Genomic DNA, 17256 nt, shown 5'->3' on the forward strand with positions numbered 1-17256 from the left:
CAATACCATACCACCCCAACAGAGCCAAATGGTTACTATGGTTACCTATTGCACCTGTGATCCCATCAATCTATGCCGGGCAGATTTCTCCAATCTCCTATTGCTTCAGGTTGCTTTCACATGAGCGAGACTCGGAGCATGAGTACGCATCAGCTACCGTCCTGAACTCCTAGCACTGCCGGGGTAGCATAGCATTATATTGATTTATGATGCTATGTAACCCATAGGCTCCTTTCACACGAGCGAGTTTTCCGTGCGGGTGCAATGCGTGACGTGAACGCATAGCACCCGCACTGAATCCTGACCCATTAATTTCAATGGGTCTGTGTACATGAGCGTTGTTTTTCACGCATCAGTTGTGCATTGCGTTAAAATCGCAGCATGCTATATATTCAGCGTTTTTCACGCAGCCCTGGCCCCATAGAAGTGAATGGGCTGCGTGAAAAACGCATTGCATCCGCAAGCAAGTGCGGGTGCGATGCGTTTTTCACTGATGGTTGCTAGGAGATGTTGTTTGTAAACCTTCCGTTTTTTATCACGCGCATCAAAACGCATTGCACCCACGCGGAAAAAACTGAACAACTGAACGCAATCGCAGACAAAACTGACTGAACTTGCTTGCAAAATAGTGCGAGTTTGACTGAACGCACCCTGAACGCATCCGGACCTAATCCGTCACGCTCGTGTGAAAGGGGCCATAGGCCTCTTTCACACGAGAGTGAATGATTGGCTCCGGATGCGTTCAGGGTGCGTTCAGTGAAACTCGCACTATTTTGCAAGCAAGTTCAGTCAGTTTTGTCTGCAATTGCGTTCAGCTGTTCAGTTTTTTCCGCGCTGGTGCAATGTGTTTTGATGCGTTTTTCAAGCGCGTGATAAAAAACTGAAGGTTTACAAACAACATCTCTTAGCAACCATCAGTAAAAAATGCATTGCATCCGCACCTGCTTGCTGATGCAATGCGTTTTTCACTGAAGACCCATTGACTTATATGGGGCCAGGGCTGCGTGAAAAACGCAGAATATAGAACATGCTGCGTTTTTCACGCAACGCAGAACTGATGCGTGAAAAAAGCACTCATGTACATAGACCCATTGAAATTAATGGGTCATGATTCAGTGCAGGTGCTATGCGTTCACGTCACGCATTGCACCCGCGCGGAAAACTCGCTCGTGTGAAAGGGGCCTTATACTCACGCTCCGAGTCCGGACTGTACAACTCGCTCATGTGAAAGCAGCCTCAGTCACTTCAGGCTGCGTTGAGATGGATTTAGTTTAGTCTTCCATTGATTTACTTTCTTTACTTTCTACAGTGGTTGTCTTCTTCAGCTTACTCGTGGTCACCAAACAAAGCCTCTCACCATTTGAATGCTATTTAATAAGAAATGCTGCAGAGGAAGCTGGATGTGGATTAAAGGTTAGTGTTATTTTTCTATTCTTTCTGCAATGAAATTTGATTTAGGAGGTCAACCTGAAGGACCCAACAGGCCCATAAGTGGACTATTCAGTTTGGATGATCCCCTTTCTATGGCAGGCCATACCTTTTACAACAAAGTTACACTTAACAACGCTTCATAACTGGGTGTGGGAGCATCAAGTTGTGGCCTTCACAAGCAACTGCAATTCCAGTTATTCAGTCCTCATGTTGAACCGTTTTTTTTTGGGTTTTTTTACGCACTTATATATTCCGCAGCACTTTACAGACATTAGCATCAAGCTGTCTCCAACGGGGCTCACAATCTAAGTTCCCTATCAGTGTGTCTCTGGAGTGTGGGAGGAATCCAGAGCACTCAGAGGTCTCCACGCAAACATGGGGAGAACATACAAACTCCATGCAGATGTTGTCCTTGGTCAAATTCAAACTCAGGACCCCAGCACTGCAAGTCAACAGTGCTAACCACTGAGCCACTGTGCTGCCCATCATAGGAGAATCAAAGAACGCCTATTAAACATGTGTCCGTTCATTACAATATTTTATTGGAAGAGGACCTGACCAGGGGTGTATACAGATCGCAAAAAGCCTTATAGGAAAATGAATAGGTCCCCCCCCCCCCCCCCCCCCAGTTTCCCAGTACGTGTGTGTCAATAACTCCTCAAGCAACACAGATGTACAGTGCCCAACGTCTTTTCACCCAGAAGTGGAGGCACCGGCGGCTTCAGAGACAGAGGAGAAATGCTCACGGGTGGAATGATGTCTTTGGCACCCGTGCATTGTGAATCTGCTGTGCTCGGCAAGCAACAGCAGATCTAGAGCTCAGGTGTTGAGTTTGTGAGCCGGAAGACAGGGCAAGACAAGTTGTCTTGCCCTGTCATTTAAATGGGAGGGGGAGTGCACTAAGCACCAGGGCGTAGAAGTAGCGATGCTCAATTAGATGGGAGGGGGAGTGCACTGAGCACCAGAGAATAGCAGTAGTGGTTCTCAATCTAATGGGAGGGGGAGTGCACTGAGCACCAGAGAATAGCAGTAGTGGTTCTCAATCTAATGGGAGGGGGAGTGCACTGAGCACCAGAGAATAGCAGTAGCGATGCTCAATCAAACGGGAGGGCACTGAGCACCAGGGTGTAGAAATAGCGGTGCTCAATCAAATGGGAGGGGGGAGCGCACTGAGCACCAGGGCATGACTGTAATGGTGCTCCTAGTGCTACAGCCAGCCCCTCGTTGCTCCAACTAACTAACCTGCATAAATATAAAAGAAATGATAGCTCTGCAGCGGTGCGAGCTAGAAACTAAAGAAAGATATCATATCATTCAGCATGATCAACCCTACCTAGCAGTATAACTGGTTTAATAGGGTTGATCATGCTGACAGATCCTCCAAAAATACAGTTTGTCCCAGAAAACACAAGCCCTCATGTTTAGGCACTGATGTGGCAGTTTGCTGTGTGGCCAAGAACAACATAGCAAAACCGCATGCAGTTTCCTACAAATTGCCACGGTTCCAGAGCAAGTTACAGGTAAAGCACATGGGGCTAGATTTATCAAATCTGGTGTTAAGAAAAACTGGCTTAGTTGCCCATAACAACCAATCAGATTCTACCTTTCATTTTCCAAAGGAGCTCTGAAACAGGAAAGGTGGATTCTGATTGGTTGCTATGGGCGACTAAGCCAGTTTTGATAAATCTCCCCCGATGTTTCCATGTGCAGCAGCTCACTGTTAACTTTATACGGTTTTGCCCCGCGGTTCTCTGCAGCACACTGTCAGCCTGCAGCAACATCGTAGAGCCCAGCCTCAAAGCTTATCAGCCAAAAATGGTAAAAGTATCATAAACCACCCTCGAATTATTCATGTTCCCACTTATAAATGGTGGTTAATCGCTGAGCACCATAAGCCTATAATATAAAATGACCAGTTGATGCCTTTACACATTTAGGACATATGACACATGTCTGTGGCTGACGTGTGCAGAATACTTCCTGCACCCAATATACCTGAAAACAAAATTTTGGAAAGCAGAACTGTGACAACCACAGAAGCCATTGAGGAACCTGTACCTGGGACATAGCATGACAGCATATAACAAAAGTTTCTATAAGGAACTTGAGCTTTAAAGAGGGATTTCTGAATGGTCGGGTTTATTGTAATTGCAGCAATATCAATATTTATTGCTACAATGTATTTTTATATATGATCATTTGAAATGTATTCATTCCCTCCAACCCTGTCAGAGGGGAAAAAACCCTCATGGGGTGGAGAGGTCATAGCTAGCGAGGCTGCTGCAGAAGCGGATGCAGAGGTAGCAGCTGCATCCAGGCCCTGGTGCCAGAAGGAGCCCATAAGCCACTCACACCAGTATTACAAAAGGCACATGGTAGATGGGGACCCTGCTGCGGATTTTGCATTGGGGCCCAGGCGTGCATATGACATGCTTCCTTCCAGCGGGACCTGAAAAATGGGAGAAGGGAGCGCGAAACTGGAACCGGAGCACTGGTAGCAGTTGAGTTTTTTAACCCCTGCACCATGTCTGGCCATATAAAATAGGTTTTCAGTCTCAGAGAGACCCTTCTGTATAAATCACTTTGTACAGGTTTTATTGCTTTATTGCCTTAGGCATAAACCGCAGTGGCTCAGTGGTCAGCACTGGTGTCTTGCAGCTCTGGGGTCCTAGGTTTCAATCCAACCAAGGACAAAATCTGCATGAAGTTTGTATGTTCTCCCTGTGTTTGCGTGCGTTTCCTCCCACACTCCAAAGACATACTGATAGGGACCTTAGATTGTGCGCTCCATTGGGGAGAGACGATACTAATGTCTGTAAAGCGCTGTGGAATATAGTAGTGCTATATAAGTGAGTATAATAAAAAAAATAGGGGCAAATTAATATAACAAACAATACAATGGGTAGGTAGAGGTGCAGAAAATGTACAGAGAGTTCAGCGGCAATGCCGCTGCTCTGCTATCCTGGGTGAGTGCGGATATCGCTCCTCTCACCCTTTTGTGTATTGGGGCTAGTATTCAGTAAAATTTTGCTGTACTACTGCAGGGTTAAACTTCCCTCTTGCTTTCTGTTTAGCTGCTGACTAAGGTGCTGATCAACCCTTATTCTGGCTCTTTGTTCCTCCCCTTTGCCTGAGCAAAAGAGTTTCTAGTTGTCTAGTATACCGTCGAAGGTACGCTTTTCTGCCCATCTACTATGTATCGAATTTCTGCCTGTTTACTGACTCTGATTTCTCTGATTTTCTGCTGCTTGCCCTGACCCTGGATTAGCTTCTCGGATATGCACAAACTCAACTTGCCCAGGCATCGCACTTGCCTCTCGTATACGCACAAATTCAGCCTGCCCTGACCTCAGCCTGTTTCCTGACTATGAGTATTGCCTGATCTCTTGATGTTTCACATTGGAGTCTCTGACCCCGAGGGTCAGCTGCCAACTACACCTGGACTACTCCAGGAGGTAGCAGCCTGGTTGGTTTCCTGCAGTGAATACCAGGAAGCTGCCAGGACAATGCTCTTAGGTTTAGTTGGCACAGTGGTTCCGTTACAGCCGGGTTTTGGAAAATGTCCACGTTCAAATTTGGGATCCTAAGATGGATCACGTGATGTGTGCAAATTATATATTTCCAAGAATATCCAATTGTAGCAAGCAAATTCACAAGCATGAAGCTGCACTCCAGAAAATTACCCTTTGTATAAAGCTAGTTTCACATCTGCATTTACCTGATCCGGCAGTCTGTCCCAGCAGAGGAACAGCCTGCCAGAGTTTACCGTTTCCTGTGCCGGGACAGCCTGACAGATCAGGTAAATGGAGATGTGAAACCAGCCTAAGCAATGCTTCAGTTCCTCAATGGCACCGTTTTCAAGTGTGAATACATTTCTTTTTTTGTTTGTTTTTGGAGTGCCAAAACTCCAGGATCAATAGAAAAAGGTCAGTTATCTGGTCGTAACTGCATCCATTAAAAAGAGTTCGTCATGAACGCCATGTGCATGAGGGTACCTGTGGCATGTTTGCCAATAGCATTTATTGACCTTTTTTCTTTGTTGAACTGTGACCACCAACTACTGACCTTTTTCTGCAGGCTACTACATTATTCCTATATTTTCTGCTTAGCTGGAATTCCATTATCCATGCATTGTCCCCCTCCTCCATGTTGAGTATTATGAATTTTATCTTACAGAATTCCTCCTCTTTTCACAATGCCATAAACCTGAAGTGCTCGTGGATATCACTTAACCTTTACCATGCAGCTGTGACAGTGGAAGTGAATATTTTTGAATCAGTGAAGTTGGAAGTACTTCAGAACATAAGCGGGACAGTAACTTTTGTCTGGTTCCTGAAGAAGAACAATGTATCATATGTTATTACTGACTCTGAACACAGGTAAGGAAAATATTGGCTGATAAGGTATCCTGAGGCTGAGTTCACATCTACTTTACTCTGTTCTGTCTGACGAACAGCAAAAAAAAAAATGACCCCAAAAAAGTGTCCATTTTAATCTCCACTTGTTGAACAGGCTGTTTTTGAGCATCAGAGTAAATTCACAGTTGAGGTTGCAGCTACTGAGATTTCCACTATTTTTGGTCTGCAGAACATTTCTTTTTGCCAGAAATAATGGATCCAAAAAATGGATGGAAAGGAGCTTTTTTATTAACATTCTAGTCAATGGATGGCAGATAGAAACCGAAGGTGTTCCATTTGTATCCATCATTCAGTCTGTTTAAAAGATCAGTTTTTTTTCATTTTGTATATTCCTCTGACAGAACAGAATAATGGAAAAGTCAACGCAGATGTAAACTAACTGCATCAAATTGATTGGCACAGTTTTGATTTTATTTTCCATTATGGAGTTCAAAATATGGGCAAAGGGGCTAATTAGAATTTTTATAAATATTAATGTTTTTTAACATTTTTTATTTAACTATTTTCCCTTTTTTTAGCCCCCAGCCTCATTTAATCAGTCCCATGCCTCAGATCGCATAAAATAAAAAATCCACTTACCTCTCCTGCTCCAGATGCTGCCGCTCCTTACCTCCAGCGCTTTCTCTTCTTCTTCCTGCCATCGGCTGTGACCCGACACGCACAGGGTGAGGTCACAGTGCGCCCTCACACTGTGCACAGCCAACAGCGCAGTCAACCAGGGAGCGCTGCATTCACCTCTTCCCGGTCCTCCAGTACTAATGAGCACTTTCATAATGGAAGCACTCATTGGTATTCTCCCCATAAGACGCAGTGACATTTTTCCCCCACGTTGCAGGAAAAAAGTGCGTCTTATGGGGCGAAAAAAGCATTACATTTTGTGATTACTAAATAAATATTTAGATAATTTATTTTGCTCCAGAGCATTTATGTGATTACTAAATAAACCAGTCTTTTGCTGCTACTCCAGGACTGTTGTCTTACCAGGTGTGCTACCATAGGCAGCTGATGGAATTCTTCTAACTAAACTGTACTGGTATATACAGCATTGTACATTTTAGTTAGAGACATTCTGCTTTACACTAGCAGTGAACCCTGTAGTACATTGATAATGTGCACAGTTTTATAAAGCAGTCCCTAGATGGAGAGAAATTGCCATACACAATACAGGGTAGAGTTTCTCAGCAATGACCTAACAGCTTTGATAAATACAGATTTATATGAAGAACATCATCCTGATAGGACCTGTTCACCTGTTCACTGCTAGAGCCCATTGACTATAATAGGAACTGGTGGGGACCAGGCCGCTCCCCTGCATTTATGACGGGATTTGGCCGGACAAAAAGACTAAACATAGATCCTTCATGGACATCTTCATACATGTAACATGTACAGATTTTTTCACGGATGTCAAACGGACATGGAAATGTAAACGAGGTCTTATATTCCCTATAAAATCATGTTGGAGCAACCTCACGTAGAACTTTGCATTGTGCTGTTCCTCATGAAATATATAAATAAAGTGGGAACTAGGTGTTACCATTCCCTACACAGTCAGCACTGATTTAAAGGGGTTATCCCACTTTGCATTTTCATACTTACCTGCTGCAAGCGCCGTTCACTTCCTGGATTCTGGGCTTCATCTTGATTGAAGTCTTCTCCCGGCCGCGCAGCGCGCTGGACTGAATGTCCACGCCGCGCATGCGCCATGGTGACCTATTCCTGGCCAGTATAGTACAGAGCCGGCGTGCTCGTTCGCGGCTCTGTACTATTCTGGCCAGGAAGAAGTCACCATCGCGCATGCGCGGCAGCGTGCGCGTTCAGGACAGTGAGCGGCCCGGCCGGGAGAAAAGAAAGAGTCTTCTACGCAAGCGCGGCCACCGGGATTCTGGAGAAGAGCGGTGGCCGTAACCAGGGGAGACCGAATGACAACAATGAGGTAAGTGGGGATGAATTTTCTCCTAAACGGTGGGAATTGGTTAATCAAATATATTTACAAAAATGATCACTGTCAAATCATTAACAGATTTAACAGTGATCATTATAATGGGATAACTCTTTTAAGGTGTCAAGATGAGTTTCACACACAGGATTTTGCACTTTTGCATTTTTACTGCCATTATTTGCATCTCCATTTTTTTGCAGTGTTTTTTTTTTTGCAGTAAAAGCACAAACTCCAGATGTTGAAGGTCTATGAGAAATATGAAATGCTGGGCAGACAGGCATTTCTTTTTGCTCCTGCCAATTTTACCATATTTTTTTAAATGCAGCATGTTGAAGATTTTAAAGTTTTTTTATGGTGTTTTCACATCTCCTTTTCTAAGGGAAAAAAACGGCACGAAAGCATTTATGCTGCTAAAAAAAAGCCATAACACCACATACGGTATGGAAAAAAATGGGAACAAATGTATATTGTAGGGGGCCCTCTCACAGAGCATAGGACACATCTCATTGAGGAATAGTAACAACCAATTGTTAATTTATTCTTAAAATCTCAGGTGCAATAACAGAGGAATGACGCAACAGAGTTGCAAGAAAAGTGACTCCTCAGTTGCTGCTTTATGGGAAATTTAAGTATTTCCTAAAACAGACATGCCAGGGAGCCAAGTCCTCTTTAAAATCTTCTCTCTATAATCTCTAACCATTAGCACACTGCTACATAGTAGCATTATTGACAGAAACACATTTTCTTTATTTCAGTAGCCATATTTGTTTGGATCTGGTAAGAACCACTGGAAAACAAGCTGGAACATATGAGCTGTTCATACAAAGTGAAAACTCCAACTACTCCATATATTTTGAAGTAAAAATAAGAAGTGAGTAATTTTAGAGAATCTTCTGAAAACCAAAGCACTTGTCAAGGGAGTCATCAGAAAGTTTATTTTCCGAAAGAATGTGTTTCCTTGTGAACATTTGGACCATGTGTGAAGCCTCTGCTCTGATACTGACGTATACTGTGTCTTGTATGGTATCCAAGATGCTACACCTGACCGCGGAATCATAATCCATAACCTGGAAATGCATCAGTGATTGCATAAATAGTAGTATCAACTCAATAATGCAAGCAATAATAACTTTGGAGGATACTGCCACTGTGTGGGGCACCAAGGAAGGGGGCATTATTACTCGTAGGAGGGTGCTGGAAAAGCAAGGAGCCAAACGCATTACATTCTGAATAGATGAGCCATGGTTGGGAGAAGTCATCATGGCAGTCTGGGTGAGACAGTGAATAAAAGGGAAATAGAATATCTACAACAGGATACGTCACCTGTGAGTTACTAAATATTCAAAGCGCTTGTACATAGCCTGGTAACAAATCTCCTCGGGCATGGTCTAAAAATAGAAGAAAAAAAAAGAGAAGCGCTAGGCTCCCGTTTCCACTGCTTCCAGCTGCTGCCAGACCAGAAGTATGCATATCACAGCTGTTTGCCAGTCAATGACCTCAGTGTTGCCCTGTCTAGGCCATCACTGACACATCTCTGCTCAGGCCATTGATTGACCACAGGTCATCTCTTCAGAATTAAATGCATAGCTTTTTGAATTTCTAGCACCCTTCTTGATGTAATTATGCCTTTTCTTGGTGCCCACACAGTAACAGTACCCTCCCAAGTAATAATAGTGCCCATTTAAGCCCCATGTAATAACAGTGCTCTTCTGAGTATCACGCATAGTAATAGTGTCCACTATGTGCCACCACAAACTAATAATGTCCCCTTTGTGCCTCTACACAGTAATAATGCTCCCTCTGTGACCCTGCATAGTAACAATGCCCCCGTTTTCCTTCATACAGTTGTAATGCTCCATTTATGCTCTGTTCCCACAACAAGCAGCTGTGACCATTACCTGCAGCCTCCAGACCAGCACAGACGGAGTGATGCCATTGCACTGCCTATGCTGGGACCCTTGTATACTCCCAACTTGCAGTGGGTCAGGGAGCCAATGGCCAGAGGACATGAATGCAGTTGAAGGCAGCACAGGTCACCAATGGGTCCCCTTCCCCTACTGTCAAAGTTGTACCCCCGGGACCACAATTGTTATGTCAATGCTAAAGTGGGCTGCAAGGCAACCCGGAAATATTGATGAACTGAAACACATTTGCAGGGAGGAATTATTCAAAATTCTATCCAATGGAAATGATTGCTGCTAAAGGTGGATCCAGGGGTTTTCAAATTCAAGGGTTCATTTACTTTTACTTTCTACACGGTGGATGTTTACTCAATGTGCTCAGTAAGACACAATTAATTAAATAACTATCTGTATATTACTAGTTACATTGTGTTTGTCTATAACTGTGGCTTATAATCAAATTGTATTTTATTTGCATTTCATTAGTAATCAGCGCAGAAATCTGGGATATTCCAGAAGGTTCACTTACATTTTCTTGCAGCTGCACGGTGCTGTGCAAAAAATCTGCGACCATTCTTTCATTTACTTAAAACATACATTTTTCCTTGTGAAGGAAAAAAAATGCAGAAGCCATATTTATTAAAAAGCTGTAATTGTCTTCAGGCGACAGTCAGGATGCCCCTGGAAGGACAGACATGTACTAAGCACTATGTAATTATGCCTATTATCAACAACAAGAGTCAATTAACAATGTAACAATTAAAAAGCAATGTACAATTTATGCTCCTTTTCAGGCAAACCCAGAAAACCATATTACACTCTTGTATCAGATTCTGTGAGCTGCTTCTCCGAAGGTTATCCACAACCTGCTGTGTACTGGATATCATGTGCTTCACCAGGGGACAGGTACGAGCAGATGTCTCTAAAACATTACTAAGCTTAGATGTGTTCTCTAAATTCATTTACCTTTTTACATGATAAAATAAGTAAATAGGTGAAAACCAGGTCAAAATGGTAGTGATAGAACCATTACTAAGATTGTTGATATATTCATGTATAATTTACTTCTCTCTTTTACTTCTTCTTGATCTCCAACGTGTCTAGGTCTTCACCATTTCCAGGCTTTGCTTTACTGTGCTCTTTATTAACCCCTATTAACCCCATTTCTGATTTTCTTATTATAGATGCGATAAAAAGACAGGTTCTATTGCAAATCCTGCATCAAACAGGTCTGGAAATACAGAGGTGGGAAGCAAACTGGAGTCAATAGACCTGATGGAAAAGAATATATCCTGTTGTGCAGTGAATGCTCTGGGAACAGAATGCAGCCAGCTACCTACCATTGGTAATATGCCACAATGCCTGCTTCATGTAATGTACTTATCGCCTGGCTTTTTCATCATGGAGGTAGCCATTACTCCTCATAGGGAGTCCCTACAACTACTCAATTACTACTATGATAAAAGACTTTTGCAGTTGTCTCCTGGGAAATCCCTTAGGCTTTCCTTTCAGAATGGTATAGAAATGCTAGAGGGAACTAATGGAAGCAGTTTGCATCTGTTGTCTCACCCCAAATGTTCCATGGCAGGCTCTGGACGCAGGAAAGGTGAAAATTGCTTTTCATGGAGTCCAATGCATTGTATGGTGTGAGATGGAGCAGAGTTTTTTTGGTGGTTTTGTAGGAATTTGGACTTATATAGAAATAGAGAATAGCCCCATGCACCTCCATACAATGCCGAGCCATACTAGGGTCACAAAGCTATAAAGAACTATTCTCATTTCAGCACATAAAAGTTGTTCTTTTGAATAATGAAAAGTTATACAATTTTACACTGATCCACTGTCAGTGAGCAGTCAAGATTCCCAGTAAATGCAAAAGCATCTTAACCACTTCACATCCGGGCCATTTGCCCCCTTCCTGACCAGGCCTAATCTTGCAAATCTGACATGTGTCACTTTATGTGGTAATAACTTTGGAACGCTTTTACTTATCCAAACCATTCTGAGGTTGTTTTTTCTTGACACATTGTACTTCATGACAGTGGTAAATTTGAGTCGATATATTTCACCTTTATTTATAAAATAATCCAAAATTTACCAACATTTTTTAAATCGCAATTTTCTAAATTTCTATTTCTCTGCTTTTAAAACAGAAAGTGATACCTCATACAATATTTCTTACCTAACATTCCCCATAAGTCTACTTTATGTTCGCATCATTTTGTAAATGTCATTTTATTTTTTTAGGACGTTAGAAGGCTTAGAATTTTAGAAGAAATTTTTAAAATGTTTAAGAAAATTTCCAAAACCCACTTTTTAAGGACCAGTTCAGGTCTGAAGTTTTCTTATGTAGGGACAAATTTTTTGCGGGATGAGGTGAAGGTTTTATTGGTACCATTTTGTGGGACATACGCCTTTTTGATCACTTGGAGTTGCACTTTTTGTGATGTAAGGTGACAAAAATGGCTTTTTTTGACACAGTTTTTATTTTATTTTTTTATGGTGTTTATCGGACGGGGTGGATCATGTGATATATTTATAAAGCCGGTCGTTATGGATGCGGCAATATCAAATATGTCTATTTTATTTATTTATTTTTTTCTATTTTTAACTTTTTTTTTTATTACTTAATTGGGGATTATTTATTTTTTACATGTGAAACTTTTTTTTTTAAACACTTTATTGTTTTATTTTTTTATTTTACACTTTGCATCCCCCATAAGGTCATACAAGACCTCTGGGGGGACATTTACCTTCACTTTTTTTTCACTATTGATTTCTCCTGTAACTGGGGCTGACATAGTAGCCACAGTTATAGGGGAAATACAGCCCCCAGAGAGGCTGTACAGCCTCAGTGCAGGGCTGATCAAGGTCTGTAGAAGACCTGACAGCTCCTGCACTCCCCCGGCCCAGGCGGTCACATGACCACTTGGCTGGGACAGGAAGCGGCATAGTGCTTCCTGATATGTATACACAGTGCTCAACGAGAAACAGGGACCTAGAAGGCAGGGACACCTGGGAACTGTCACTGCCTTCTCTCTGGGTTGCCCTGCTGTCACTGACAGCGGGCCCCCCACTCAGGAGCTGCACGATTAGCGTGCAGCTGCCATCTCTGAATGGACGTTCCAGAATGTCCATTCAGAGATAAACATCCACTTATAGGACGTTTATATCCTGTGGGCGGATGTGAAGTGGTTAAAGAATATGAAGAATTTTACAGTGACCTGAACATCTGTGTTGGTCCCATGTTCATATGTGCCTGCATTTCTGAGAAAAATTGAGTTTTAATATTTGCAAATAAACCTCTAGGAGCAATGGGGGCATTGCCATTGCACCTAGAGACTCTGCTTTCTCTGCAACTGCTGCTCCCTCTGCACTTTGATTGACAGGGCCAGGCAGTGAAAATGTGATCACATCTGGCAATGTCAATCAAAGTGGAGAGGGTGCTGCAGCTGCAGAGAAGAATATGCCATCCTGAATACAGCCTAAGCACATTAGTGCTCACTTAACTCTTTAGACGTTTTTGTAATAAATTCATATCACTATTTTATGTTTTGCACTGAAATAGATGTGAAACTATAGATGTAACTGGATATTCGCCCCCACTGTAAGTAGCATAAAACACACCGCATGCCGTCCAGTACTGATTATTGCCTTAGGATCCGCCGTTGAGATCTAGCTTCTGTAGATGTCACTGTATGGCTTACCGACTTAATATCTACTATCCATACTTTAGTTAACTTTTATATTTTATTGGTTTTTGAAGATATGATGTCTCCAACTTCTCACCCTGAAATACTTCTTAAGACTGGAGAGACCTTTGTTATACGGTGTTGGGCATTGTATAAATCATATAAATTTAAGATTACATGGGATAAAGAAAGTAAAAAACAGGTAAGAAATGGAGTAAGTAAGATTTTATTCTAAGTTTCTTTTTAGTCTTTTTCAGGTCTTGGTTTAGAGCAGGGGTGGCCAACCTTACAGGCACAAAGAGCCAGAAAAAAAAATCGTATGACTGCCAGGAGCCACAAGCTTTCCGTTTACACAAATATGTGTGCACACGACAGTATTACTGCAATTGAGTTATCAAACATTTAAAAGTGCATTTAAACCACCTTTCCTACCTGTAATGTAGACAGCTTTAGTGAGACTTCTGGCAATCTTTGTTTTTCACAATGTGTTTCAAGATTTCTCAGATGATACCCCATGCTCAGATGACCGCCACATGCTCAGATGACTGCCCCTTGCTCAGATGACCGCCCCATGCTCAGATGACCGCCCCATGCTCAGATGACCGCCCCATGCTCAGATGACCGCCCCATGCTCAGATGACCGCCCCATGCTCAGATGACCACCCCATGCTCAGGTGACCGCCCCATGCTCAGGTGACCGCTCTATGCTCAGGTGACCGCTCTATGCTCAGGTGACCGCTCTATGCTCAGGTGACCGCCCCATGCTCAGATGACCGCCCCATGCTCAGATGACCGCTCTATGCTCAGATGACCGCTCTATGCTCAGATGACCGCCCCATGCTCAGATGACCGCCCCATGCTCAGGTGACCGCCCCATGCTCAGGTGACCGCTCTATGCTCAGGTGACCGCTCTATGCTCAGGTGACCGCTCTATGCTCAGGTGACCGCCCCATGCTCAGATGACCGCCCCATGCTCAGATGACCGCCCCATGCTCAGATGACCGCCCCATGCTCAGATGATCCCCCCATGCTCAGATGACCGCCCATGCTTAGACTACCACCCATATGCTCAAACACACTTGGTGTGCTGGGCAGTGGCACCTGTGAAAAAAAGGCAGAGCAGCAGTGGCAGAGAGACTGAGGCCAGCAGCAGAGATTTCAGTCAGATTAGAGCCAAAGCTGCAGAGTGGCTGTAATCGGACTAAAATGGCTGCTGCTGGCCTCAGTGAGTCTCTCTGCCACTGCTGCTCTGAGTGCCCACTGACCTGCTGTCCACCATTAACATTCATTAAAATTTACTATGGAGCTGGAAGCAGGTCCTCCTTGCTTGCTGCGCCACTTCTTGCCGCCCCCATACCCCCAGCCCGCGGTCTGATAAATCTGGCTGCTGGGCTGGCACTGAGAAGACTGGGGGCGGGCATTAGGTCAAACACTCACAGATAGGGGTGTGCGGCCCTGGGCGGGCACATCGGCGGCTGGTGGCGGGGTTAAGCACTGCAGCTTCGCCTTCTCTGCCGGAGGAGGGGGCGGAGCTGCAGTGAGTAACTGAGTCACGTGCCCGCTCTCGGCGCTCTGAGTCCTCTCCACTCTTCCACCTTGTTCCAGCGCTTCACTTACGCGCTGCAGAGAGGAGAGTAATCGCTGGCCGCACCGCTCCCCTGCGAGCCGCAAATGAAGGCTCAAGGAGCCGCATGCGGCTCGCGAGCCGCGGGTTGGCCACCCCTGGTTTAGAGCTTCATTTCTATTGCCGACAACTGAATTGGTTGGCCAAAGACATACATACAGTATTAATGGGGTTCATAAGACCAGGAGCCCCTTTTCATATGGGCAGGAAGGGGGCAGGAGTGGGGAAAAAAGACAAGCCTACCCCTGACATTCGGTTCCTGCACCAAACTCCCTTCTCTTCTGCTTCTGTTCCTCGCTGGACCAGAAGTGTGACATGCCATCTACATGCACGTCACTGTTCCTGGTCAATCAATGGCCTCTGCGGTGGCAATGGTCACGTGCCGTGGATGCACACATAAGCGTTGAGGTCACTGATTGGCAGGCTGCGGTGACATGCATGTAGACAGCACTTCATACCCCCAGTCCAGTGAGGACCAGAAGCAGAGGTGCTGGAATTGGAGCACTATTGACAGGTGAGACCCCTGCACACTCTCTGGCCATATGAAAATGGGTTCCTTGTCTTGGAGAGCCCCTTTAAATATCTGTCAGTCAATGTCACATTCGACCCAACAGTTATTTGTGGGAAGAGAGGAATAAGTCGCTGCTAGACACCTCTGTCAGTGGTTCATCTCCCAAGGAACCAAAGGATTGCACAAGGCTGGTCCTTCTTTTCTCCAGCATTTGCCAATGGGGAGGAAATGCCCCAACAGAAAAGCCCTACTTGTTTTTTTTTTTACATTTAGTGGAACCAGAAACCAAATTTGACAAGAATGAGATGCAAGAAATGACAGAGAGACCATTATTATTGCCGTTTCCCCATTTCTTCCATGATTGGTGCCTATGCCTTATAATTTCATACAACAAACTCCTATCAATAAAGGTTTGTCAGACATTGCACAGACAATAGACAGTTAGATGATCGATGGGTGAACCTACCGATTTCGACAAGGCCGGCTATCTAATATGTATTAAGAGCACCTGACTCTCCACCAATAGCAGCTCTCTGATCAGGTCTGATCCTTTTGTTCTGGCAGGAGATAAGTCGCTGCTAAGCCTAAGGTTTCAAACTTGCGTTGTTGTTTTCCGGTATTGAGATCCGGCAGAGGATTTGTGTTTAGTCCTCATGCATTCTGAATGGAAAGAGATCCGTTCAGGATGCATCAGGATTAGAGTTGAGCAAACACCTGGATGTTCGGGTTCGAGAAGTTCGGCCGAACTTCCCGGAAATGTACGGGTTCGGGATCCGAACCCGACCCGAACTTCGTCCCGAACCCCATTAAAGTCAATGGGGACCCGAACTTTTCGGCACTAAAAAGGCTGTAAAACAGCCCGGGAAAGAGCTAGAGGGCTGCAAAAGGCAGCAACATGTAGGTAAATCCCCTGCAAACAAATGTGGATAGGGAAATGAATTAAAATAAAAATTAAAAAAAATAGAAATTAACCAATATCAATTGGACAGAGGTCCCATAGCAGAGAATCTGGCTTCACGTCAGCAGAGAATCTGGCTTCACGTCAGCAGAGAATCAGTCTCTTCATGCCATAGCAAAGAATCTGGCTTCATGTCAGCAGAGAATCAGTCTCTTCCTGCCATAGCAGAGAATCTGGCTTCATGTCAGCGCAGAATCAGTCTTCATGTCATAGCAGAGAATCAGGCTTCACGTCACCCACCACTGGAACAGGCCACTGTCACATATTTAGGCCCCGGCACCCAGACAGAGGAGAGAGGTCCCGTAACAGAGAATCTGGCCTTATGTCAGCACAGAATCAGTCTTCATGTCATAGCAGAGAATCAGGCTTTACGTCACCCACCACTGGAACAGGCCACTGTCACATATTTAGGCCCCGGCACCCAGACAGAGGAGAGAGGTCCCGTAACAGAGAATCTGGCCTTATGTCAGCACAGAATCTGTCTTCATGTCATAGCAGAGAATCAGACTTCACGTCACCCACCACTGGAACAGGCCACTGTCACATATTTAGGCCCAGGCACCCAGGCAGAGGAGAGAGGTCCCGTAACAGAGAATCTGGCCTTATGTCAGCACAGAATCTGTCTTCATGTCATAGCAGAGAATCAGGCTTCACGTCACCCACCACTGGAACAGGCCACTGTCACACATTTAGGCCCCGGCACCCAGACAGAGGAGAGGTTCATTCAACTTTGGGTTGCCCCGCAATATAATGGTAAAATGAAAATAAAAATAGTATTG

General features: G+C 44.3%; 1 protein-coding gene across 1 annotated transcript in view; it reads left to right on the top strand.

Annotated features, from left to right (window-relative positions):
* The window catches only part of FLT3 (fms related receptor tyrosine kinase 3), a 134110-nt gene that overhangs the window by 34174 nt on the left and 82680 nt on the right, over nt 1-17256 (top strand). Inside the window, exons 2-7 of the mRNA XM_040426171.1 lie at nt 1310-1413; nt 5608-5810; nt 8547-8662; nt 10487-10598; nt 10877-11037; nt 13459-13586. Coding sequence (XP_040282105.1) covers nt 1310-1413; nt 5608-5810; nt 8547-8662; nt 10487-10598; nt 10877-11037; nt 13459-13586 — 824 coding nt within the window. The remainder of the gene's footprint in view (nt 1-1309; nt 1414-5607; nt 5811-8546; nt 8663-10486; nt 10599-10876; nt 11038-13458; nt 13587-17256) is intronic.

This window comes from Bufo bufo, chromosome 3 (assembly GCF_905171765.1).
Source record: "Bufo bufo chromosome 3, aBufBuf1.1, whole genome shotgun sequence".
Lineage (NCBI taxonomy): Eukaryota > Metazoa > Chordata > Amphibia > Anura > Bufonidae > Bufo > Bufo bufo.